The sequence below is a fragment of the Uloborus diversus genome, chromosome 2 (assembly GCF_026930045.1).
Source record: "Uloborus diversus isolate 005 chromosome 2, Udiv.v.3.1, whole genome shotgun sequence".
Taxonomy (NCBI): domain Eukaryota; kingdom Metazoa; phylum Arthropoda; class Arachnida; order Araneae; family Uloboridae; genus Uloborus; species Uloborus diversus.
Window position 1 is genome coordinate 51,094,317 of NC_072732.1, and position 24,957 is coordinate 51,119,273.

Here is a 24,957-nt window from a genome sequence, read left to right on the forward strand (position 1 = left end):
CTCATTTTGCATCAAATTACAGGTCTGGAAACAACATGATCAAAAATGACTGCTTGAGAATATTCTGGATCGTGAACATCATGTCTGAAGAAACCTTCATCAGCATCACCTCGCTGACCCTAAAAAACAAAATAACTTTATCTCATGCATTCATTCGGCTTCTACAACTATTTAAATTCTCTTGACCACAAGGCCACTCAAAATGAAACTTCGTAGAACACTGTTTCACTATCTTTTTGGTAGGCAGAGCGTGAAAATTTTGTTTTATATAAAAATACTTTACTCCATTTTACAGAACTACATTTAAGAATAAAAAATTGTAAAATTATCATTATCATTTACAAACAATAATAATTTAATGCAGGGGGATGTCCATAAATGATGTGGCACTTTTTTTCAAAAAAATGTCCCCCCCCCCCGTCACAAAATGTCACATCTCACTTTACCCGCTTCACTCCCCTTGACGCGCAGTTCTTCATAAATATATAATATTTTTCAAAAGATATGGGATGTCACACTTCTTGTTACTCCTTCCCTCTTCTTGTGTTGCCACACACAAGGAGACTGTTGCATATCTGGATGGGGAGGGGGGGATCTGTGAATTTGTGCCACATCTGCAACAAATTCACAGATCCCTGCCCCCCTCCTTCAAATCGTATCATCATTTACGGACAGCCCATAAGTAAAATAATAATTACTTTCATCACTTCCTAAACTCTTACAAAGAACCGCATAAAATTAATTATAAAATCAAGTTTAATTTTCGGAAAAAAATGCAAGACGTAATGAGGGACCAGTGTTGCCCATGTGCAAAGAAGCTATGCTACTTTTTGTGAGACGTTGCGCTGTGGCAGCCAGAGTGAACTGAAAAAGAAACGATATTAAAAAAAAAGCGTTCCATTGGTCGAGCGAGTTAAATTTTCATAATTTCTCAACGCTCGCCAGCGCAGAGCCATCATAGCTCAGTGGCAGAGCACTGGTCTTGTAAACCAGGGGTCGTGAGTTCGATCCTCACTGGTGGCTGGGAAACCTGTATCTTTTTAGTGTTAAATTTAGGAATAGTAAGCAAAATTTGCAAGATGTTACAAACAATACAAATTGGTAACAGTTCCGGTTCAAAGAAACGGTAGTCGCAGAACTGGCCGACAGACTAATGAGTATTAATATAAGCTTATAATTTTGAAGGTAATATTGAAACAATAAATCAAATTAAGTTTTAGATAAAAAAGTTAATTTATCACAATTATTTATTATAACCTGTACAATCATGCAATGTACCAAAACAAAATAAACATAAGTTTTTTAAAAAAATGTGTTATTTTCTGAACCTTACGACGACTGAAAGGTAAACTGAAACTTAATTCGATTTATAGTTTTAATATTTCTTCCACATTATAAGATTATGTTATGTAAATGTAAAGTATTATGGAAATTATTTTAATGCTGACTGGTAATGCTGAATCGATCAATTTTTCCCGCGGTCCGCAGCCGGGCCACATTGACAGGACCAGCATGTCAGAATGCCTGTTATAGAACATCCTGAATAAGTTTAGGCTCGTTGTCAAGAGGGTTAACGATTGACTTAAACACCGTGACTGAGCGTAAAAAATAAAAGTAAAAGTAACCAAATTGCTTCATAAAGTCACTTAAAAAAAAAATCATTAGGAGCTAGGGACACTCAGCACATCATACCCTATATTTAAATTATGTTCCAATAATTGTGTTCACTGTATAAATGAAACTGAAACTCAAACTATACTTTTTTTTTTATTTTAATATTAATTATTAACAATTTTTTCCAGCAAAATGTTCAATAAACTGAGATTGTTTAATAGCAGTTATGTTTTAATCAAATATGAATAATGAAAATTTTTATGGAAGATATACCATATATTTATTATTAGATTAGACGGATTGACATATATATATATATATATATATATATATATATATATATATATATATATATATATATATATATATATATATATATATATATATATTAGGACAAGATATTTGGTGATAATATACGTTTTCCGCTCAGGTTTGATTTTGGGCTCAAGGCAGAAGGACAAAAAATTTTTTAAATGTAAGTCAGAAAAAGTAAGTTTGAATGGGGAAGATTAGGCGCTATGCACCTTCTTCAAATTCGTTTAAAAATTACGTTTAAGAAATAATTTCTGTAATTTGATTTTTAATGTTATAATGTCAGCGTTTCATAGTTCAAAATAAGCAGATCGACAATGATCGGAAATACGTTTTAACAGAATTCGATTTGATTTGCTACTCGGGCTAGGGTTTCCGAGTAGCATTAGCAACAACAACGAACTCTCAACGTTGGCAAAACGTACTTCAAGTTTTAATATTTTACAAAATCATTCGCCAAAAACTAATTATACATTCAAAAGTTGTTCATAATTTTCAGAACAACAATACTGTCGGATTCTCCGTCAAAGTTTTCTTTTTCTAATTCCGTAATTTACCTTAGGGTTCACATCCATGATGTAGTCATCTTTCTTACAAATGAAGAGCAGCTTACAGGAATCTTTATCGGTCAAAACACCAAAATTAGGACTACAGGTGCTGAACGCTTGCTCCTTGCTCCAGTTATAAAAGCTTGAATAGAAAAATATAAAGCACTTATTATCCAAAAAAGACTAAAAAAGTATTCAATACAGAACAAAACTTTCTGCATGGTTTTTTTTATCTCTTGGATGTTATGCTACTTGTGGTTAATATATAGTAGAAGGCTTGGCACCAAAATATAAACTTTTTTTTTTTTGCTGAATGGTGAAGCAAAACCGCCAAACTTCTACTGGGGAAAACACTTTACCCAGTTTGCTTGTGGTTATTATTTCGCAAAACTTTACCCTCTCCCCCCCCCCAAAAAAAAAAAAAATCATTAGCAATATTTCTGCAAGTACAACGGGAAAGAAGGCATGCAAATAGAAGTCGGAATGAAATTATTTAAATTGTATCAGAAGCAGATAGGCTTACGAAAACTAGATCTTCATATCAACTTCGAAATAAAGCAAACCAACGAAGCAAAAATCGTCTTTGAGAGAAATTTACACAAATATCAACCCAAGCCCACACATGTTAAAACACATTAATTTCTCAAAGCCAGGGAAGGAAATGCTTTCCCTTGACCCTGCTCATACCCTACTCCAAATAACGTAGTATATTTTAAAAAAAAATACTGCATACATTATTTTTTACTTTCTTCAACATATTGAGTGTGTGTAGAAGCCATATTTGTGTACCTCAGAGTGAGATAAAAATAAGTCACATAATTTTTTCACAGATTTTTTCCCTTATAAATACGTTCATATGGCTCGATGCAGAACTGGAATCTACATACAATGCACTAATAAATTGAAAATCGCAATTTTTGGACCTAGAGTGACTCTGAGGTACAGATGTCTGCAGCTAAAAAATTTTGAGATACATTTTAACGTGGTTCGACAATGATCAACAATAAATTTCTAATTGAAGGTTCACCTACGTTTTAGCATTAATTAGTTAAAAACAATTATAATCCACGCTTTAATCACCTTGGATTCTAACAAACTTTATATGATGCAAAAAAATCTTAGCTTCTACAGATATTTAGTTCAAATTTTTGCAAGCATTTTTTCGTCCTCATATTAGAGAATTTATGCAAAAATGTTTATTAAAATTAGAATAATCTAATAATTGATAGATAATCTATTAATTTGATTGCAGAATATTGCATTGTCGTCAGGTCTTAAGTCACATACTAAATTTTAAAATTATCTGATAGCAGTGATCAGAATCTGATCGAAAATTAAGTTGCAATATTCTGTTACATAGATACATGCATACAAACATACAAGTGAAGTTAATAGAAGCGTGATAAAGCGGCAATATCTAACTCAAGAAAACCTTGAAAGACACACAGATATTTATTGCAATGAAAGTAATTAATTTGCGCTTCATTTTCTGTGGGAATAATTGATGCAAAAATAAAGTCAAATTATTTTTTATTCAGATTGAATTACTTTCCTGTACTGTCTGACCATCGATTACATGGAAAGGCTAATATCCGGTTTATAGGCGGAAATAGACGTATCTATCAGTTTATAGGGATGTTAGTTGGTTTGTTTCAGATGTTCAGGAAATAAAGATCTGTATCCGTATCCGTATCCGTTACTTTTTTGACGGATCTTAAACGGATCATTTCTATTCTAAAAATTTTTAACTATTTGAACAAAAGACTCTTAAATTCCGTTTAAATTGGGTATTATTCCCAATTTAAATAATAAGGTATCAATTCAGAAGCCAATTTGCATCCCCCCCCCCGTTGCAAAAAGGAAAGTTAACTAAGTTTTAAAAGTGTGTATCAGTGTGTCTTTTTGTTGCATCGTAGCTCCTAAACAGATGAACCGATTTTGATATTTCATTTTTCGTTCAAAAGTTGACTTGATCGAAAGTGTTCTTGGCTTGACCTCGTTTTCGTAGAACTTTAATTACCGGACGGAGATATTAAAAAAAATCCGACTTAAAGTTTTTCACAATTATGGTAGTAAAAATTTACCCGTACGTAAAAATGTTGGCAACCAATTTTCTGCGTTTGATATTTATTTGAAACTTCCAACTTATATGCAGTAGGAGCTATAATCCTGTTAAGTAAATTTTAAATGCAATTCTTAGCCTTTATACGCGTGATTGGTAGCGATTTCACAGTCGGAAGAAAAGGAGAAAAAACTCAATGATTTAAAATTCTTACATGCTGTCAATTCTTATTTGTTAACAAATGTGTAATCTGACCCGCGAAATATATCTTAATATGAGGTTGGCTCTCAGTGACATGTTTTGTTTTTTAAATTTTTAGTTTAATACTAGTTTTTATTGATTTGGGGTTTCTATTATTCTTCATTTTTGTTTTTCTCGGCATCCTTGTAAAAAAAAAAGTGAGACTAAATTCTCTATTTACTGTTTGTAAAGGTGTTTCCGGCTCTGTATTCCGTCGATCGGAGTAAGTTCGGTGGAATGGGTCAGCGCTGCATTTATACTGAAATAAAATGCGAAAAATTATTTCTAGCCTGTCCAGTAGCAGCTTTACACTCTTGCGCCTGTATCCTACATCTACCGAGTAAGCTAGAAATAATTTTTCACATTCCATCTAAGCACTAATGCAGCGCTGACCCATTCCTTCCAACACTCCCTCAATTTTAACGGAGATTTCTTGAAAGAGTAAATGATAGTCTTGATTATATTTTTGCCGCAGTTGACATTTTTTGAAGAAACGGCCATTATTCTGACGGGAGTACCTTCCGTAACAAATTTTACACTTGGATAGTTGAATTGGTTAAAAAAAAAAAAAACATGAGATCCGTATCCGTATCCGCGGATCTTGACACTAATGATCCGGATCCGTATCCGTAACCGCGGATCTACTTTTTTAATGATCCGGCACATCACTACTAGTGACATTATAAAACGTGAGTATCAAAATCCCATCGTTATTTTAATTTCGCCCCTTTGCCAAATTACATACAATCCATGGTCAAACAGTACGTGGGTTAAAACAAATATTAGTATACATTTTTAATCTTTAAAACATATTTTTTTGTTGCTTCTGCGAATAATTGTGCGTATATTTTAATGATTTTTTGTGCATATAATCCGGGTTCTATATACTACTACATTATGAACATTCAGCGAAATATTTACCTAATATCGGTCTCTACAGGCAAGAGTTTTTTTCTCCCATCAAAGTAAGGTTCCCAGTTTTCTGTGGACAGCCTGTGAGCGTAATCGATGTAAGCGGATACTTCTTCACGTTTATCATTGGTATCCCTCAAAAAGATGATTGTCTATAGAACAGAGAAATAAAATCTTCAAGGGTGTAGAATCTTCCTAAAAGCGGTTCTTAAAGCTTTAAGTTAGAAAAAAGAGGAGAAAACATTTGATGGAGTACTTTTGAGATTTAAGTTTTAAACTATTTAATTTCAATTTGCAAATGTTCTTCAGTAAAATGAAATAAAGTGAATATTTTTGTAAACCCGTCGAGATTGCGAAACAATACTTCTGTTTTTTTCTTTCCCTTTTTTTTGGTGAAATCTCTTGGTTTATTTAAATTTTGAAACATCATCAAATAACAGAAGCTCGACAAAGGGACATATTCAAATCTATCATAATTGATCACATTCGATTTGATCGAATTCCATCCATCCATACAGCAGCCAGAAATTTCCTTTCCCCACCCAGAAATAAATTCTTTGGTATGCTACTGGTATAGAATTCGTTTAAATCTAAGCCAATCGAGTTGAATATGCCCCAAAACTATTGCACTAGTAAATGTCGAAAAATATAAAAGTAAATTATCTAGTATCTCTAGATAATTCAATTTTATTATTTTTGGACATGATACTTTATCAAGAGTCACTTTATCAAATAGCACAATCCGAGCAAACAAAACTAACTCTAAAGAGGATATTCTGCATTTTTCTACAAATAAAGCTACGAATTATTATGTCAGTCAAATAAGTTCATCACGATAAAACAAACGTTTTGTGCCAAATATTGTAAAAATTTTACGTTTGGTGTTGGTTTTGCATTTGTAAAATCTTTCGTTGCTTACTTGCCTTGTCTATTGATCTATCTAAATTTTTTCAACTCATTTTTTTAAAAACCACTCCTTTTGCAAATGAAGTCATTTAATCAATCACGTTTTTAGGGTCGTAGACAGGGCAGGGACCGTCGGGACAAATCCTCCCCCGTAATTTTAAATTATCTCCAAAAAATAAGGAAACGAAGACAATCTAATCAAAACTCTTCCTTTGATTCCTCCTTCACCATCACTTGGACTTGTTATGCAAATCTTCTTTCATTCAGACCTCTTCTTTTTTTCGCCCCTCCCTCCACACCACCATACAAATGTTTTTTTAAGAAATTTCAAAAAGTCCTCATTTTTCACACCTTGGTCCATTACCAATTGGCTAATGACTCTTATTACGGATAACATTTTAAAAACATTCTTTGATATACACTTCAACAAGAGACGTAACAGATTAACATGATCAAAACTATCATTTTTAATCCTATCATACTTTTGATTACATGCTTAATTTTGTAGATTTTAATGAAGTAAGCCTTTAAGAATATTAATTTATTTTTTGAGGTGGTGAGTGTAGATTACTTTTCAACCGTGGCTATTTTCACTTATTTGCGTGAAAGTTGTTCTAAAAGCTCCCTACGCATGCGTTTGTAATTGCAAACATGCAATAAACAATGTATCAAGTGTTATAGACCATAAAAGCGTACGTAGTCCTCTTATTTTGTGAACTCCCTAATAAATAATTCCGATGGAATATAAATTAGTTATCAAATATTAATGAAGTAATTAATTAAAATAATTATTTTATACGAATTTTTTAAATACATTGTTGTTTAATTTTTGCAAACACAAAAAACATAATTTTCAAATGCTATTTTCCCACTTGATTACATGTCCTGGAACCACCTTTGCCTCGACATTTCCCTCCCCGAAAAAATATCCTGGCTACGACCTTGCACGTTTTAGTTCAAGTTTATTCAACAACATAATCATCCATTCAACATTTCACAGTAAATGTTAATTTATTAATCCATTTGCACGAGCGTGGCCTTTTTACGTATACACTCGCACTATACTCAAGGAATTTCAAACTTTGACACCATTCGGTCATTCCTGTGACACGTGCAAATCATTTTTTTTAAATACAAAATATATTTTTAGAAAGTTGATACTTCATATTATGTGTCATAATGATTCCTTATATACAAATTTATGTAATTAAGATTGAAAATTGAAAATTCCGGGAATATAGTTTAAAAAATAATGCTTATACCAAAATATGTCACACGCAAATTGGAGAGTTAGATACAATGAAATACGAATAATTGTTCCTCAGAGAATTCTTCATGAAACATAGCAAGCAACCTGACGTGAACCATTATGAAGAGGTATAATAAACTTCAATGAAGTAGTTGCTGCTTATTCCATTGGAGTTATCAGAAATGCAGTGTGGCGAAATTTGTAGTATGAAACTTGTGGGACGATTGCACCTTTATTACTTTTCCTTTACATCCACAACCATGTATTTCATTGCAATTTAAAATGTTTTCCTATGTTGTGGTGTGGTTTATGAATTTGAAATTTAAATTTTTTGAAGGACGATATTCAGTTTGCTGCAATGTTTATTAACTTGTTTTGACGTTTGTCGTCTTTGTCGTATTATGTCAATCGATTCCTGCTTTTGAAATTTGTGAAAAATGTGTTTTACAGTTAGAAAAGTAAATAAAACTAATTCATTATTTTCAAGCATTTAATTAGCAGTTAGCGCAGAAGAATTTATTATCTTTTCAGAAACAACTTATTTTCATGTCAAATTTTTAAAAAGCTTCTAATTGTATGCAACATAAGTTCAACAGCATATCTACTATTGAATCCAGTAAAACAAGCTACTTTTCCAGCGAAATATTTATTAGTTGTGATTTGTGAATAATGTAGTTTTAAAATCATATTTTTCCCCGATTAAAAGAATAGTATTTTAAAATTTTTCTTCTCGTTTACTAAACAAATGTTAGATGGCAGCACAAGTTACAATAGCAAACTAAAACGGAACGGAAATCTAGAGAAGTGCGGATGCCTTCGAGAAGTTAAATTAAACTGATGCTGAGAAGAAAAAGAATTACTGAGGATTGTGAAGCAAAGATTTTATATTTTTAAAATATATCTGAAGCCTAGATTAGCTTTAAAACCATTTTTCTTTTACGCAGCACTAAAAGTAGCAAAATATTGAAGCACTTCTTCGAAATTGTATAACGATCGAACATTGCTCGAACGATGATCGAACGATGATCGAACATTGCATTTGCTGATTCTACAGTGATCTTGCAGAATCAGCAAACAAATAAATAGGGTTGTTTCCAAAATTTTAAAAGTATTTTTTCTGAAAGGGCATGCTTAAAAACATAGTATCTGACCATTTTTTAAATAATTTGTTTAAGTTTAATATTTTTAAAAAATTACTTAAATCGGTGCGCTTTCATTGTTTACGCTTCTGTCCGATGACATCACAAATGATGAAATGCCATTCAGTGTTGCCATTCACAGAGCAAAATATTTAATTCGCATCTTTATTTACGTGTATTGGCAACGATATGGTTAATAGCAAGCGTAAAGCTCAATTTTAATTCGCTTCTTGATTATCATAACGTGGAAACGTGGTAGAAAGATGCGCCAAAGAGATTTGTGATGACATCAAGACCACGCCTTGTTTGAAAAATTGGACATTTTAAAAAATTAATTAAAAAATAGCTGTTGTGAAAATAAAAGTATTTTCTGGGTCCACGTTTTTTTTTTTTTTTTTTTTTTTTGCTTATTCTCCCCATTTTAGTGACACTACTAAAATGGGATCTACTTCTGACTGAAGGAAACAACCTCATGGTAGTTTTTTTTTTTTTTTTTTTTTTGAGAATAGAATGAAACAACTGATTGTAATATCGTTCAACCAAGGCTGTACTAGATCCAGGGACGTCCCAAAAGGGGGGGGGGCAGGACAATCGCCCCGGGCGCCACGAAATGAGGAGGCGCCGCAAGGCACCTCTCGTTTTGACGAAACACGACGATATTCACACGAAATGAGGGGAAAAGAGGGACGCCTTGGGGCGCCTCCTCATTTCTTGTTTCTTAGATACACAGTAGGGTGGGCCGAAAAAATCGAATTTCTTCGGAGCACTTAGCCTTAGTGCAGAAAATTTGTGATTCCCTAACACTAATTATTCTGCAAAAGTTTAATACTCTGAGTGAATGTCTTCCGCGATGCTTGAATCTGGGAGATTTTTAGAAAAAAATTTAAAAAAAGAAATTTTCCAAAACATTTTCAAATCTGCAGAAAAATCAGTCCTAGGGCAGAAAACTTGTGTCATCCTAACATGAATGTCAGAGCAAAATTTTATGACTCGGAGTTAATGTCTTCCATTTTGGCAAGAGACTTGAACTTCAGTCGAAAGAGCCTAAAAAACTTATTTTTTTTCCTTATTGTACAACTATTGCAAAAGGGGGGGGGGGAGAGAGAATTAAAAATTTAGAAGGTCTTTAAGTAAAATCTAATTGCATGTAGAAATAAGGTCAATTAGATATCAAAGTATATCTATACAGTTAGAAAATCTCATTGAGAGGTATGCAAAAATTCAGAACTGCTTTTATCATACAGATTTTTATTCATTATGGAAAAAATTTCAGAATGGTTTTGAAAGTTTTTTTTTTTTTAATGCACTGTTAAAAGTTTGAAGTATACAGTTCACACTTTGTAATTTAGAGTTATAAATATATCATGTATTGTAATTTGCAATTACTTTTATGCTCAAATGCTGGCATATTGCTGTGTGATTTTAAAACAGCAAAAATATACTCGTCCCTTTTCTCTTGGCCACATACTTGATTTGATGCCTTCGAAACCAACTTCACGATGCGTTCAACGGCCTGTGTGTGGCGAGGGAATTGAATGAACTTCCAGTTTTCGCATGGAACTCCTTCAACCAATATATTTCGTAGATCTTGTGAAGGGACGTTTCGGAGAACAGGTGGAGATGTAATTTTGCAAGTGTTCCAGTCTATCAAATCAACATAATCTGTCGCCTCAAAAGTTAAGCTTTGGGATACGGAATGTGCTGACACAGTTTTTATCTGGAGATGCACTCTCTCTCTCTCTCTCTCTCTCTCTCTAGCCTTTAGGATTCTATGAATGCCGAGCTCCCTGATATTCCTCTGTTAGCATACTTAACATAACGTTTTCTGGAGAAGCGAGGAATTCATTCCTAGCAATGACAGGATCGATTACGTCAAGATACATTTTTGGCAAGTATCTTGATGCAGGAATGATTTCCCACACAATAGAATGGTCGATTTTTCTTTTAAACCAGGATGGAGAATATACGTTTAAAATAAACTTGACCAAGATTTTCAACTCAATTGATGGTTTTATAGTTGAAATGTACAATCTCAAGATTCTATTGGCTGTTGTCAGTCAACGAGACATATTTAGAGCACCCGGTTCGCGGTTAGCAAGATACGGAGAGCATACACCTGATTTAAGGGAATAAGGTATTTGCAATAAATACTGTTGATTCTTACTCAGTATCATCGGGTCAACGTCAGGCAACTTGCAATCCACTGGCTTAAATCTAACTATGGGACGATTTTTACAGTCGTATAGGCTTTTTCCAATTTCACCGTAGTAAGATTTTGGGCCATCAACGAGTTGGAAGAGATGTCTCAATTAGAGTTCGTTAAAATGTAAAATACAAATAGCCCACTGGGGGGGAGGGGGGGCAGCGAAGATTTTGCTCTAATAGACGAATTACTCCACTTTTTACTCCAGTGTTTACAACTGTTCCACCTGCTCCAATAACAAGAAGGTTTTCAAATCCACTGCCGTGCGCTTCCACATAACTATGAATGCTTTTCATGATGTCTAGACTAGATCCTGATTTGGGGGTTGCATATTGACTCCCAAGCTCTTTTACAAGAGAGTAGTGGTCTTCTACTACAGATCGCGCATAAAACTTACCTGTCTCATTTCTTTCATCCATCCGTGTTTCGTCACGACGGCCGTCAAAGTAAAAACTGAGTAAAGGAGTGTCGTTTTCACTTGTGGAAATAGTGTTAATTTCCTTTCCAATTCTCGATTTCTCCCTTAATATTTTGTTTTTGTGGATGACAAGAGAAGTGTCGGTTTCGGAAATCATACCAACATCCTGCAAAACACTAGAAGCAACCGCAACTGCGGCTCTGTTGGAAATCTTAAACCTCGAACTCGTCATAGCTGTATTTTTTAGTTTAATTTGCATTTGATAAAATGTAGATGAAGAAGGTTTCTCGCTGAAACTATTAGTGCAAGAAAGATTTAATCTACTAGAAATTCTCGAGTCCAAATCTTGGAAGTATTTTTCTTGGTTCTCCGATTTAACTAAAGTTGAAGTAGATGCACCGAACGAGTAGCGAATCGAGCCTTGTGACCTTCTTTTAGCTCTCTTTTGAAGTTTCTTTGTTTCACTAATATCCACTGCACCGATGGACATTAACCTAGTAGTCCTTTGATCGGAGAGAAATAACCTTTCCTTAAACGAAACTTTTTCTCTTTAGGACATGCATATGAATCAAAATTATAGCATTTACAAGCAGCTATTTTAAAGAGTTTCACTGCATCCTCCTCAAATTTCGAAGGTCGATCTCTTGTATTCTCGCTGCGTTTGACTCTTTTTAGAACATCCTTTATGGCTACATATTTTTTATGATAAATATACGTATCATTGCAATAACACGTTGTTTATAAATTACCGGAATGCACAAGTCCTTGTACAAATTAACAACTTCTCCTGCTACACGATTAGCAATAATAGAGAAATTAGGCTCCATATTACTACCCCCCCCATCTCCAAAGAAAGTATTCACCTCTCGTAAGTATAACATTTTATAACATCTCCATGTGTTGGAAGCATGTAGTTAAATTTTTTAACATATCCAAAAAGGCCACATTTAGAAATATTCCGCAGAAAAAAAATTGAGCGGTTCTGTTTAGACATATTGACAATACGACATGTTTCTGTTTAGACATTTAGACAATACGAAAAAAACACCATACGACTTCTGACAAATATTTAAATCACGTTACTTAATTATCGCTTTACAAATATAAACAACGAAAAAGAGCCCATTTCAATTTAAGGGATGGTCTGATGTTGTCATTGAGGTGATAAAAATTAAAAACATTGCAGAGTTTTAGGTATGTATGAACTGTGTTACGTGTTAGTCTCATTTAAACATTGCAGAGTTTTAGGTATGTATGAACTTTGTTACGTGTTAGTCTCATTTAAGGATTTTTTATGAAACTAGGGGGTTCTGCTCCCTGCTCGCAAACGCTCACCAACCCCCGAAGATTGCTTCGCAATCTTATTTGATTCGCAAAGATTTAAATTGTCAATGAAAAAGAAACAGATTGAAAACGCATTGTGCTCTTTGGATTAAAAAGCACCCCTTCCCCGGGTTTCAAAGTAACTTGTACCAACTTGCAGAGCCCTAAGGGCTAAGCGGCTCCTGAGCATTGCAAAACTGCAGTTTTGCGCGTTTGAAAGTCGCTTTCATATTCGTAGTCTCTACTAATATATTTGCTCGGGGCTTGAATTGAGTCGAGCCTAAGATTTTCCGTTAAAATCAAAACTCTTAAAGTTTGTGAATAAGAAAGAAAAAATAAGCGGATCGAGAAACAACTTAAGTATGGCAACGCCAAATAAAACATCAATAATTTTAATGAAGATGAGATTATTCGAACTTGATTTTTAAGGGTTTGTAACTCTTTCCCCCCTTAGTTTTTCGACCATAGGTCGAGTTAGATCTGGAGTAAAAAAAAGCCGCTCTTTCCAGTGGCGTCAAAAACAAAACTGTGGGACAATTCCTTCGCTTTTTACTGTTAGATTTAATGTAGAAAGTAGTGCCTAAATTTTAGCAAAGCCTAAAAAAGTTCGAGCTAAAAACGCAAATAACTACCGCCGTATTTAAATTAGAGCAATGGAACAAATTGCGTAGAACGCGGGAAATTCTACCCTTTCCAACAATATATAATATTAAAATATGCAAGTAATTTTTCACACTTTTAACTGGCAATATCAGGCAATTTTAGTTAAATTTGAGGTTAAAAAATTAATTACAGAAAAACTCATTTGAATTTAAAAAAAAAGCCAGGTGCACACCCCCGGAGCTTGATGTAATTTTGTACAAAATTTCAAGGCTGTAGGTGCTATGGGGTAGGTGCTATGGGGGCGTATGGACGCAGGCGCGCCAGACTTCCTTCCAGAATTTCTTTGAAACCTTACTTTTATCTATATCTTTTTTACTAATAATAAAGCTGAAAGTCACTCTGTCTGGATGTCTAGATCTCTCTATGAATGGATGTCTGGATCTCTGTCAGGATCTCTATGACGTGCATAGCGCCTAGACCGTTTGGCCGATTTTCATGAAATTTGGTACAAAATTAGTTTGTAGCATAGGGGTGTGCACCTCGAAGTGATTTCTCGAAAATTATATTTTGTTCTTTTTGTATTCCAATTTTCAGAAAATTTTACCGAGCAAATTATCACAACGTCGACGAATAAATTACGAAATTATCATAACGTGGAACCATAACATGGGCAAGCAAATGAATATAGCAACTTGGCGAGAAATTCATAATCCATTATTTGTAAATATACAAGCGAACCAAATGACCTTTTCATTTTCTACTACTGGCAAAGCCGTGCGAGTACCACTAGTTTACTATAGAGAGATTATATAATTTTAGGTCACTTTCCAGGGTATAAATAATTATCTCACAGGCTTCAAATTTTACGTAGTAGTTTGTAATAGGAAGTTGAAACATTCCCCTACTAAGACTTAACATTCTTCGAAATATAAAATTTTTTTGTAAATATTCTTTTTTTTTTTTTAATCTCTAAAATTCAAATCTTTTGCCAGAGCGGAAGACATTAATTCAGAGCTTTGAAATTTTGCTTTGACATTAGTGATAGAAAGTCACAAATTATCCGATCTAAGGCTAATTTTTCTGCGGATTTGATTTTGGAATTTTTTTTTTTTTTCTAAAAATCTCTAAAATCCTAGCCTTTTACCGGAGCGCAAGATATTCACTCAGAGTATTAAAATTTTTCAGAATAATTAGTGTTAGGGAGTCACAAATTTTCCGCACTAAGGCTAAGTGCTCCGAAGAAATTCGATTTTTTCGGTCCACCCTATTACACAGTCATAGACACACAAAATAGAGAATCATTGTGATGATTCTCTATTTTTTCCTGGGACACGAAAATATTCCTCTCTCTGTCTCCAAAACATTAGTTTCTCTTGTATAATTGAAGCTGATATAATTTCTGAGAATATAACTGTTTAGAATCAAACAAAAGGCACTTCTTTGTCTAGTTCTCACCAAATTTGCTTAAATTTTGCCCAGGCGTGCGGTGACGTAACCAGAAAAAAGTTTTAAGGAGGTGCATTGAAAGAGCAAAAAACAGAAAAAAAAAAAAAAATATCGAATAGGGAAAAAAGGTCAAAAGATGTTCGGTCAAAATTTTGAAACTTTTAGTTTTAAAAAAGCAGTTTTGGCCTTAAAAACGCGATTATAGTCCATGTTTATCGACGTTAGGGTAAGGGAGGAAACTAAAGAAACTGTTTCTGGTCGATTTTTTTTTAATAGATTGACATCAATTCCTTCTCCCCCCCCCTGTAAGTTCTCGAAATTGAAGTTTCAAAAACGCAACTTTAGACAAACTTTGAAGATTTTATGGATAGGAGGATCTGGAGCATTTCCAAGGAAAATTGTTCAAGATTATGGTTCAAAAAATTTAAGCAATGTTTTACATTCAGTGGCTATTCCATTTAAATTTTTGTAAGTGTCGTTTATAAAACCTATTTCTTGTGAGATTAAAGAAAGGCGGCGTGGGGACCCTTGCACAAAAACTTTCTAAAACTCGGGTCTTAAAACGCAATTTGTAAGGCTCTATTTTGTAACATTAGGGCCAGTGAATTTTCGAATTAAAGCTCCAAAGTCCAGAAACGCAATTCTGAGCGATTTTCAATGTTGTTGAGTATTTGTGGGCTTCTCCCTAAAACTTACAAATACTTGATGCAAAAGAATAACATCTTTGTTTATAACATATATGGAAGCTGGTATAAGTTGGTACGAGCAAAACCAAAAAACTCTTGAAAAGAATCATTGGATGAGTCCATATCGAAAGTTAATTTTGATGTAATTTACTTCGAAAAATACATTTTCTATTTATAATCAGCAAATTATTTATTCGTGTTCTTAGTTTGATCAATATGAATAGTCAATTCAGTTTTAATTGTTTGTTTTTTATCTAGTGGGATAACATTTCACAAGATAAATATTTAGATTTTTAACATTTTAATTTTTCGAAAAGTTTTTGGGACATTAATATTTCACAAATATTCGAAGGGCGATTCTCGAAAAATGCGTAACGCTGAGTTTTTTTATTTTATTCAAGTAACCATTAAATATGGGATTAACTGTTATGCTTTGATAGTATATTAAAGTATGTATTATTCCCCAACAGCATTATTTTTTGAAGGCTTTGGTTAGCTGGAAAAAATAAAAACTTTGCTTTGCTAACGGGACATTTTTTCGAGAATCGCCCAGAAACAGATTCATTGTTGGGTTTTTGACCCCCAACCACCAAAGGAAGGGAGTTATAAGTTTGACGTGTCTGTGTATCTGTGTGTCTGTGGCACTCTAGCGCTTAAACGGATGGACCGATTTTGAAAAAAAAAAAGTTCGAAAGGAGAGTTAATCGAGAGTGTTCTTAGCAAGGTTGCATCTTTGGATGACATTAATTAACGAAGATATCAATTAAAAACCTCTAAAAGGTTTTTCGCCATTTTAACAGTGATAACATAGCTAAAAATTTTAAAATTTAATACCAAAATAAAGAGAATTTTTTCCGCGTCTGATAGAATGTGTTTGGAACTTCCATGTTTCATAGAATTGAGTTCAAGTTATAACATTTTTTTAAATCAGATTTTAATAACGGCTAAGCATTTATTCACGGGATTGATAACCGAATGCGTTGTTGGCCGGCAAGGAAATAAAACGCAACGATTTAAAATTTTTATCTGTTGCCAGTTTCTATTTAATAGCATATAAAATACTTGACATTGATTTTTAATAACATAAGGCTTTTAAAAGGATTTTCAATTTTCCCTCTTGATTTTACAGTCGCGACTCAGTCGGGGGTTTTTTTAATTTTTTAATCTTACCGTTGCTTGTAATTTATATTATGCTTAGCCCTCTGATTGTTCTGTTCATTAATGTGTAAAAAATTCAAGTACGTATTATGCACTGATATTATAACTAACTTGATTTTTCTTTGTGTATGGGGGGGGGGGGTGGCAGGAAACTTTCGCCCCGGGCGCCGTCAGCTCTTCGGATGTCCCTGACTAGATCCAGCAATTAAACTTTTCGATTGCAAAATCAAAATAGAACGCATTTTTCTTTCCTTGCTACTTCCCATTTCACCCTTAGACAGATGGGACTCAAAACTATTATGGTCTGAACAATTGTTGCTGTATAATTGAATTTCACTATTCTAAAAAATATCAAGAAGTAATTTCACGCCTTGAAAAAAGCCATAGCTTTATCTCTGGTTAAGGGTTCCGCTAGCGCCTCATCAGCAGTTGCTTATGGTTTGTATTAATAACATTTTCGAAATTAAAAATCATAAAACACATCTTTAACAAATAAAATTTTATATGACTAAATAATAGAGAATGTTTTTTTTTTCTTTTTTTTTCAATACAAGCTTATTTGAATGTTGACCCAGTAAAATTTGCCAGATGATTTTGCTTCTCCAAATGTTGAAGATTTTCCTAAGTGTAATTATCGTTTAAAAGCTAATTGCATATAAAATGCTTTCGTGATTTGAGTTGTGTCGATTGTTTTAACTGTTGACGATTCCAACTTATTGCTTCACTCTAACCCCAAAACCTTTTTATGATGTATTTTATTTAAAGGCTATTTTTCAATTTTAAGCTGAACAAACTGGCTCCTCTAATAAAACTTAAACTTGATTTCATACGCAGAAACAGTATTATTGGATTTAAGTAATCTGCAATAGCAAAAGAAATGTTCGATAACAACGAGGGAACACTTAGAGTAATTATGCTATGCGTCGATGCGTTTTAAAAACATAAAAATATTAAAACTTACTGAAATGCGTCCCATCACATTGCTTTCTTCTCGTTTTGCAAGTGCTTGCATCAGAGCTCCATGACAGGTGACACCATCACTATACAATTTTCTGTAACCAAATAAATAAACAAATTATTAAAATCACAATCAGGGTGAAAGTCGATAAATCTGTCTTAAAGACTGTAGTTGGAGCAAACCTAACCTGACAACATTGTGAAGGCTATGCAGATCCTGATTGAAGCATTACGATGCTGCCAGGCTAGGTTTGCCTCAACTATAGGGACTTACAATTCCTTCTTGCTCTTTTCTATGATATCTTTCCTCAGTTCTTCCTTCTTTCGCTCGAAATCTTGTTTAGATATGACTCTTTTGTTAGAATGGTATCCTAGTGTGAGCAGCTCGTGGCATATTTCTTTGTCCTTTCAGAAAAGAGAAATATATATATATATATACATTACATTATTTCACACCAAATTTGATACTAATAATTAATTTCCATAAACATATCGTATTACATAACAGGAGTGCCCATCGGGAGGGGGAAGAATCATGGCACAGAATGCAACATTGAAATTTTTGAGAAGGGTGAATTTTGGGGTATTTTTCTCTTTTTTTTTGGGGGGGGGGGGTCTTCTCATCCTTAGGATTCTTTGTGTGGTATGCGCCGTATTCTTGGGGGGAATAGACATTAGGCATTCCTGCATATAAGGAGCATAAAAAACTGTTAAAGCAAGGATAAGGTTAGATCGAAGACTAGCAAATCACATTTTTAAAAGAATAAAATTAACATCATTTCCGAAGGCTTGAAATATTGTTGTTTCTTAACGTGATAAGTACATTTTACCACTTTGAAAAATAATCATTTATTTACGTTAACGTTTTGCATGAAACATAGAGTGTGAAACCGGTTTTTTTTTTTTTTTTCAAAAACCCTGAAAAATCTTAGTTTGTGGTTCATTAGATAAAGTCATAAAATCTAGTATTGTTTTTCAGTGTAACATCCTTTTTCAGTTTTCTTTTGTTCTGTGGTATAAGTTCATAGTTAATTTCTTGTATACTTCAGCGTCGCACCTGATTTTAATATCGGTGGGATTTCCCACAGTCAAAACTGAAAAAAACGGTAGAGGTATGTAATAATAAATCCAACGAGGGAAAAGATCCAACTGCTAAATTAAGTACGTTTTCACACAACATTGCATAAGTGAAAAAAAAAATCAGCAAAAATAAAAAAAAAACTAAATTGCGCTTTATCCGAAAATGTACGCTCTGGAAAAGTAAAAAGTCTTGCTTGTTCTTGAGTAATGAGAGGAATGATACTCTACTTCCTCTCATTATTCAACATGACTATCATTATGATAGTCATGCTGAGATTGAATAAAGTAATTTTACCATTGCTTATTTTACTTTTTTTCGTATTTCTAGAAATACCTGGTCAAATTATATATTTGACAGTCCCTGAACCAGAAGAACAAATTGGTTGCTTCTCCTAGTCGGAGGGATCCATGTCCTTCACACACATACACACATACACAAACACGTCTTTACACGCATGCACGTCTACGTACATACACACAAGTATACGCAGACGTACAACACTACAACACGCACGCTCGCCTAGACACTAGGGTGTGGTTCGAAAAAACTTTTTTCCGAATTTCAAATCAAGGAAAATTAAAGATCTACAAGGAAAATTAAAGATCATACAAATCCTGAACTCTAGGACGGATTTGTTTTGAACAAACCTTTTTCGAGAGGTCTCTTTATTTAGATTACTAGTGGTACCCGCACGGCTTTGCCCGTAGTAGAAAATTATATGGTCATTTGGTTCGCCTGTATATATACAAATAATGGATGATGAATTTCTCGCCAATTGGCTATGTTCATTCGCTCTCCCATTTCACGTCTTGATAATTTCGTAATTTACTCGTCCATCTTGTGATAATTTTGCTCCGGAAAATGTTCTTAAAATTGAAATAGAAAAAGAACAAAATCGAATTTTCGAAAAATCGCTTCGAGGTGCACACCCTAATGTACAAACTAACTTTGTGCCAAATTTCATGAAAATCGGGAGAACTGTCTAGGCGCTATGCGCGTCACAGAGATCCAGACATCCAGACATCCTTGATAGAGAGACTTTGAGCTTTATTATTATTAAAGCTGTGCAAAAAAGTTTTTTGATTTAGTTATTTGGGCAGTACTCTTTAAACAGTTCCACAAAAAAAAAGAAGAAGAAATTGAAACTTGCTTTGCGTAAAAAAATTTCATTAATACTTTTCTAACAACTAAACATTCAATGAAATTTATTGGCTGAAGCAAAAAATGTGTCTTGCTTTTCATTAGGTATCACAAGACTTATATTAGATTGAAGTCGACTTATATTGATAAGTCTTGGATAAAATTGATTTTATCCAATTTTATCCAAGACTTATATTATTCTAATTACAAACAAAATATTGAACTTGCCATCTTTTGTGTCCTTTTAGCAGAAAAGATTTGCTACTTGCAGGATTCCAAAAATTTCAATTTCTTCATCAGTCTAAATGTTTCAACGCCATTAAGGAGTTAATCCCCAATCGAGTTAATATCCTGCTAGCTTAATCGTCGTAAAAATACTTACGTGACTGTGCAAAAAAAAAAATTCCTTTGTCCCTAAAACACCGCTGAAAACAGGAATTTAAAAAAAAGCGAGCAAGGTCAAGATAATTTATGGCAAAGCACACTTGCAATTCTCCTCCATCCAGGGTTTAGTGCCTCCGAAGTGTCACGTTTCTTTATCTTTTTGCGTTAATGAAAGACTCGAAGACGATTCCTAGGTACTCCATGCAGGATAAAAAAGAAAACTTGAAGAAGAAACATATGACGTAATGACACCGCAAAAAAACCGAAATGCCATTTTTGAGTGAAGGTTTCGTAAAGTATTTACTGAGAGTACTAAAAAAAGGAGGAAGTAAAGAAAAAACAAATAAGACACACACGTGTTATCGTGGTTTTTGCAGGTGGGCAAATTTCCTCAGGCCACAGGAATATTTTCTGGAGGGAGAATGGAATTTCTCTTCTTTACCCTCGCACCGCTTAACAAAGATGGAATTTGATTTTTTTTTTCTTTTTCTTCTCCATCCTCTTTTGTTTGTGTGGTGCATAAGCTTATGACAATGCAACTGGAGTTCAGTGATTTCGGCTACCGGAATAACAGAAGTTTTTTCCACTCTACGAGGAAAAGATAATTTGTGCCTTTAACACGACCACCTGCGCGTGAGAAGGATCTCCACACTTCAGATACTTGAGTGTTTTTTTTGGTAATGGGGTCGTTTCCAAAATTTTAAAAGTTTTTTTTCTTTCTTTTTTTTTTTTTTTTTTGAAAAAGCATGAAAACATAGCATTTGACCATTTTTAAAATAATTCGACAAAGTTTAATATTTTTTAACAATTACTTTAATTGCTACGCAGATTCAATTTCATTAATTACGCTTCTGAACATGACGTCACAAGTGATGAAGTGCATTCGTTAATGCCATTAGCACAGAGCGCAATATTTAATTCGCATCTTTACTCAGATGTACTGGCAAGGATATGGTTGATAGCAAGCGAAGAGCGCAATGTTTAATTTGCTTCTGAATTTTCATAACCTGGAAACGCGGTAGATACAGCAAGCGTAAGCATTTAGCGTGCCAGTGGGATCTGCCCCAGAGTTCATCACCTGTGACGTCATAAAGACCACGCCTTGTTTAAAAAATTTGACATTTTAAAAAATTAATTAAAAATTAAATGTTAGGAAAATGAAAATATTTTCTGGGGTTTTTTTTTCTCATTTTTTTGCTTCAACTTTGGTGACTAAAAGTAGTACTTTTGTCTTTTGTCTGAAGGAAACAACCCTGTTGTGCTGCCAGTAAGTTTAATAGGGAATACCTTTTGTGTCTAAAACGGAGCAACGTGCTAATAAAAGGAGTTTTTACGCTAATAAGGGTAATATTCTCTAAGAGAAATTGATTGAAATGATATTAATTCGAAATCGTAAAGGTGTATTTGTGAAGTGTAGAGTATTCTAATCAAATTATCTATACGAGATTTATTCCAATTTAATCAATCCGTTATCTAGATTTGGCGCTAGCTTCGTGAAAATATTCATTTCCGTCATTCTAAACAATGTGAAAATGTTATCATAACTGCAGCACGTTATAATTTAGACGTTCCAGCCGTACAAATAAGTTAAGTTTACACTTCTGACAAACAGCCGCACTCTTCAAACTAACTACTTGCAAAACCATTAGCCAATCAACATTTCTACTTCTCTTAGAGTTGGGGTCAGTCCATATCTAATCAGCAAGACACTCAACCTTACCAACTCAGATTTTCATGAAACTTTTCAAAATCTTACTTTTTAACACCTTAAATTAAAAAACAATTTTTAAAAAATCTATCGCTCATAATTGATGAGTAATTAATTTTTGAAATTCGTTAAAAAGCACTATTTTTCACTTGCCAGCAGTTAAGCTCTGCGGAAGCTACAGTTACATAGTAACATTTCACAAATGGTAACTTTATTTTCTCTACTCATTCTTTGCAGATTATCTGAGTGACCACCACGAAACTTTCTGTTGGTTATTAAATACAACAATAGATTTAAAGGATATTTTAGAAAGTTTAAAACTACAACAATTCGACTAAAATGCATAACTTTTAAGGGGTTGCAGTACCTCTAAAATGATGAAACAATCAAAAAAAATTTTATTGCTTATTTCAAAACTAAAAACTATTCTGAACACAGGGGAATTTGTTCAAATATTTAAAAAGTTATGAGTGGTTTTAAGCCATGCTTGCTATGTGTTCTTATGCAAAAGAAAAACTTTATATTGCTTTTTCTCGATGATGGTTTTTTTTCTGTTTTCATGTCATTAGAATCCATAAGGATTTTTTTCTGTTAAATATACAGCTTTAAAGTAGTACTTTTTGCAATTGGGATAACATATCTGACAAAACTGTGCATTTTATGAGCATTTTATAAATTACTCAAATGTTTAGAGCATGTTAAACCTTTAAAAACAATTTTTTTTTAAACTTTGATTTTTTATATAATTAATCACAGAAAATTTTCTAATAAACTCATAAGCAAATGAATGCACAGATTTTTAGAGATGATTGTAGTGATCGTTTAGCAAAAAACTTTTTTTAATTACTTCAAAAGTAAAAAAGCCTTAAAAATTTTAAAAAATTGAAATTTTCCTCAATTTTTTGAATTTTTAAAAAAAGTAGGCAATATTTTGAAATTTTGGAAATAAATTAATGATTACGAAATAAGTCTGCATGTTATGGTTTCAAAGAAAAATAAAATAAACTTAAATTTAAAAAAAAAATGTTTGAAAGGTACTGTGACCCCTTAAGGAATTTATCATATTTTTTCTATACATTGACTATTTCTTCATAACAATCCTTATAGTCTACAGACATATACTTAAGGTAAGAAATTAAACTCACCAAATCGTTTCCCACCAGCAAAAAAAGGAGGGAAGCAAAAAATATGCTCTATCTAAAAATGCTGAATTAAAGCGTTGTGGTTTACGTACAGCATTTGTACATTTGAAGAAACGGATAGTAATAGCTGAAATAGCGATCATGACGCCTAACTTAAATAGTCTCACATTTGTCGGACATGTTGTACCCTATACGTACAAATTTATCTGGAATTAAAATATGTGTTGGCAACATCACATAGTAAAGTAGGTAACATTTCAAAACTTTTCAATCGTAATGGTGTTTTCTTACAGTTTAAATGAATAATTTAGCTTGAATAAAAGTAGAGAAAAATACCAGACTTTACCTTCAAGAACGTTAGATCGTCTTTTGTCAACATTGAATCAAGGTAGTCTTCATAATTGAGGAAAGATTTGACAGCAGCCTCTATTTCTTCTTCACGATTCATCATTTTCTCTTTGTTTCATTCAAAGAAAATGTGTTTTAGTAAAATGTCATCACTGAAACAAAATTAAAAAACATAATACTGAAGTTTAACTTTTCGATTTTTTTTTTATTTTAAATTCCAAACATAACGTATCTACGGAAAGATTTCTGATCTTTTGAGGCATAGCTGACTGGATATTTTCTTCCGCATAGACATATCTTGAGATTTTATCGAATACGTTGATACATTATCGAATACATTAAAAAAAAAACCAATATAATGTTCCGATTCCAGTTTTCTTATTATAATTACTTAACTAGTGGCATGAGTACTGTTAATTATATTAAGGTAGTGTTGCTTTTAATAAGATTAAAACTTGGAAACTATTTCTTAATATAATATCAGGTAAAAAAGTCGAAACTCTTACCTACTTTACATTCGAATAAAAAAAGCACTAAATTTAAATTTTTATTTCGAAATTAAGAAAAAGAAGAAGTCCAAATCAATTGTGCATTCATTTCACTGAAGTATCCCTAAAGCGTTCTTATAATAATTAATTGCGGCTCAAATAAACAGCTTTGAAATGTAAACTTTAAGAACAATATGATTTGTATTTAACTAGATGCATTGCCCGGCTTTGCCCGGTCTACCTTGAAAAAAACCAGTGTGTCAAGGGAAGTATCTTCAATAACCAGGATTAAATGAAAGAAAAAAAAACATCATGCAAAATTTTCTCGCCAAACAATGACGACAGATAGTAAAATACTTTTAAGAAGTTAAAATAAAATGAGAAAGATGGATTTAAAATGCGTAACAATGGAAACACAAAATAAAATAAGTTTAAGAATTGAAAATGAGAAAGATGGAAATAAGCAATGAATTCAAAAAGCGTTACCGTGGAAACGCGAAATAAAATTGTTAAAAATTTAAATAGAGAACAGATTTTTGAACTTCATTTAATTCGCTTGTAACTTTTTTTCTAATGGAGATAGAGGGTTAAACTTTCGACCTTAGGTCGTGTTAGATTTGGAGTAAAAAAAAACAGCTCTTTCCAATGCTGTCAAAAAGAAAACTGTGGGACGATTCCTTCACTTTTTATTGATGGATTTAATGAAGAAAGTAGTGCCTAAATTTCAGCTAAGCCTAAAAAAATTAAAGCTAAAAACGTAAAAAACTCCCGCCGCAATTAAGTTAGAGCATTGGAACAAATTGCGTAGAACGCGGAAAATTCTTCCCTTTCCAACGATATGTAATATTACTATTTGCGAGTAATTTTTCATCCCATATTCGGGAATTTAT

The 24,957-nt window shown here is 33.1% G+C and overlaps 1 protein-coding gene and 1 non-coding gene across 2 annotated transcripts; one reads left to right on the forward strand and one right to left on the reverse strand.

The window, feature by feature from the left end:
• Nucleotides 1-11: 11 nt before the first annotated feature.
• LOC129216311 (cilia- and flagella-associated protein 299-like) lies at nucleotides 12-23,679 on the reverse strand. Its single transcript, XM_054850520.1, has 6 exons — nucleotides 23,578-23,679; nucleotides 18,051-18,181; nucleotides 17,781-17,871; nucleotides 5,698-5,840; nucleotides 2,484-2,616; nucleotides 12-119 (listed from the first exon to the last, which is right to left on the reverse strand). The coding sequence occupies exons 1-6, from the start codon at nucleotides 23,677-23,679 to the stop codon at nucleotides 12-14; spliced, it is 708 nt and encodes a 235-aa protein (XP_054706495.1).
• On the forward strand, nucleotides 952-1,023 carry Trnat-ugu (transfer RNA threonine (anticodon UGU)). Its single transcript has one exon. It is a non-coding gene; the product is annotated as a tRNA-Thr (tRNA).
• Nucleotides 23,680-24,957: the final 1,278 nt, after the last annotated feature.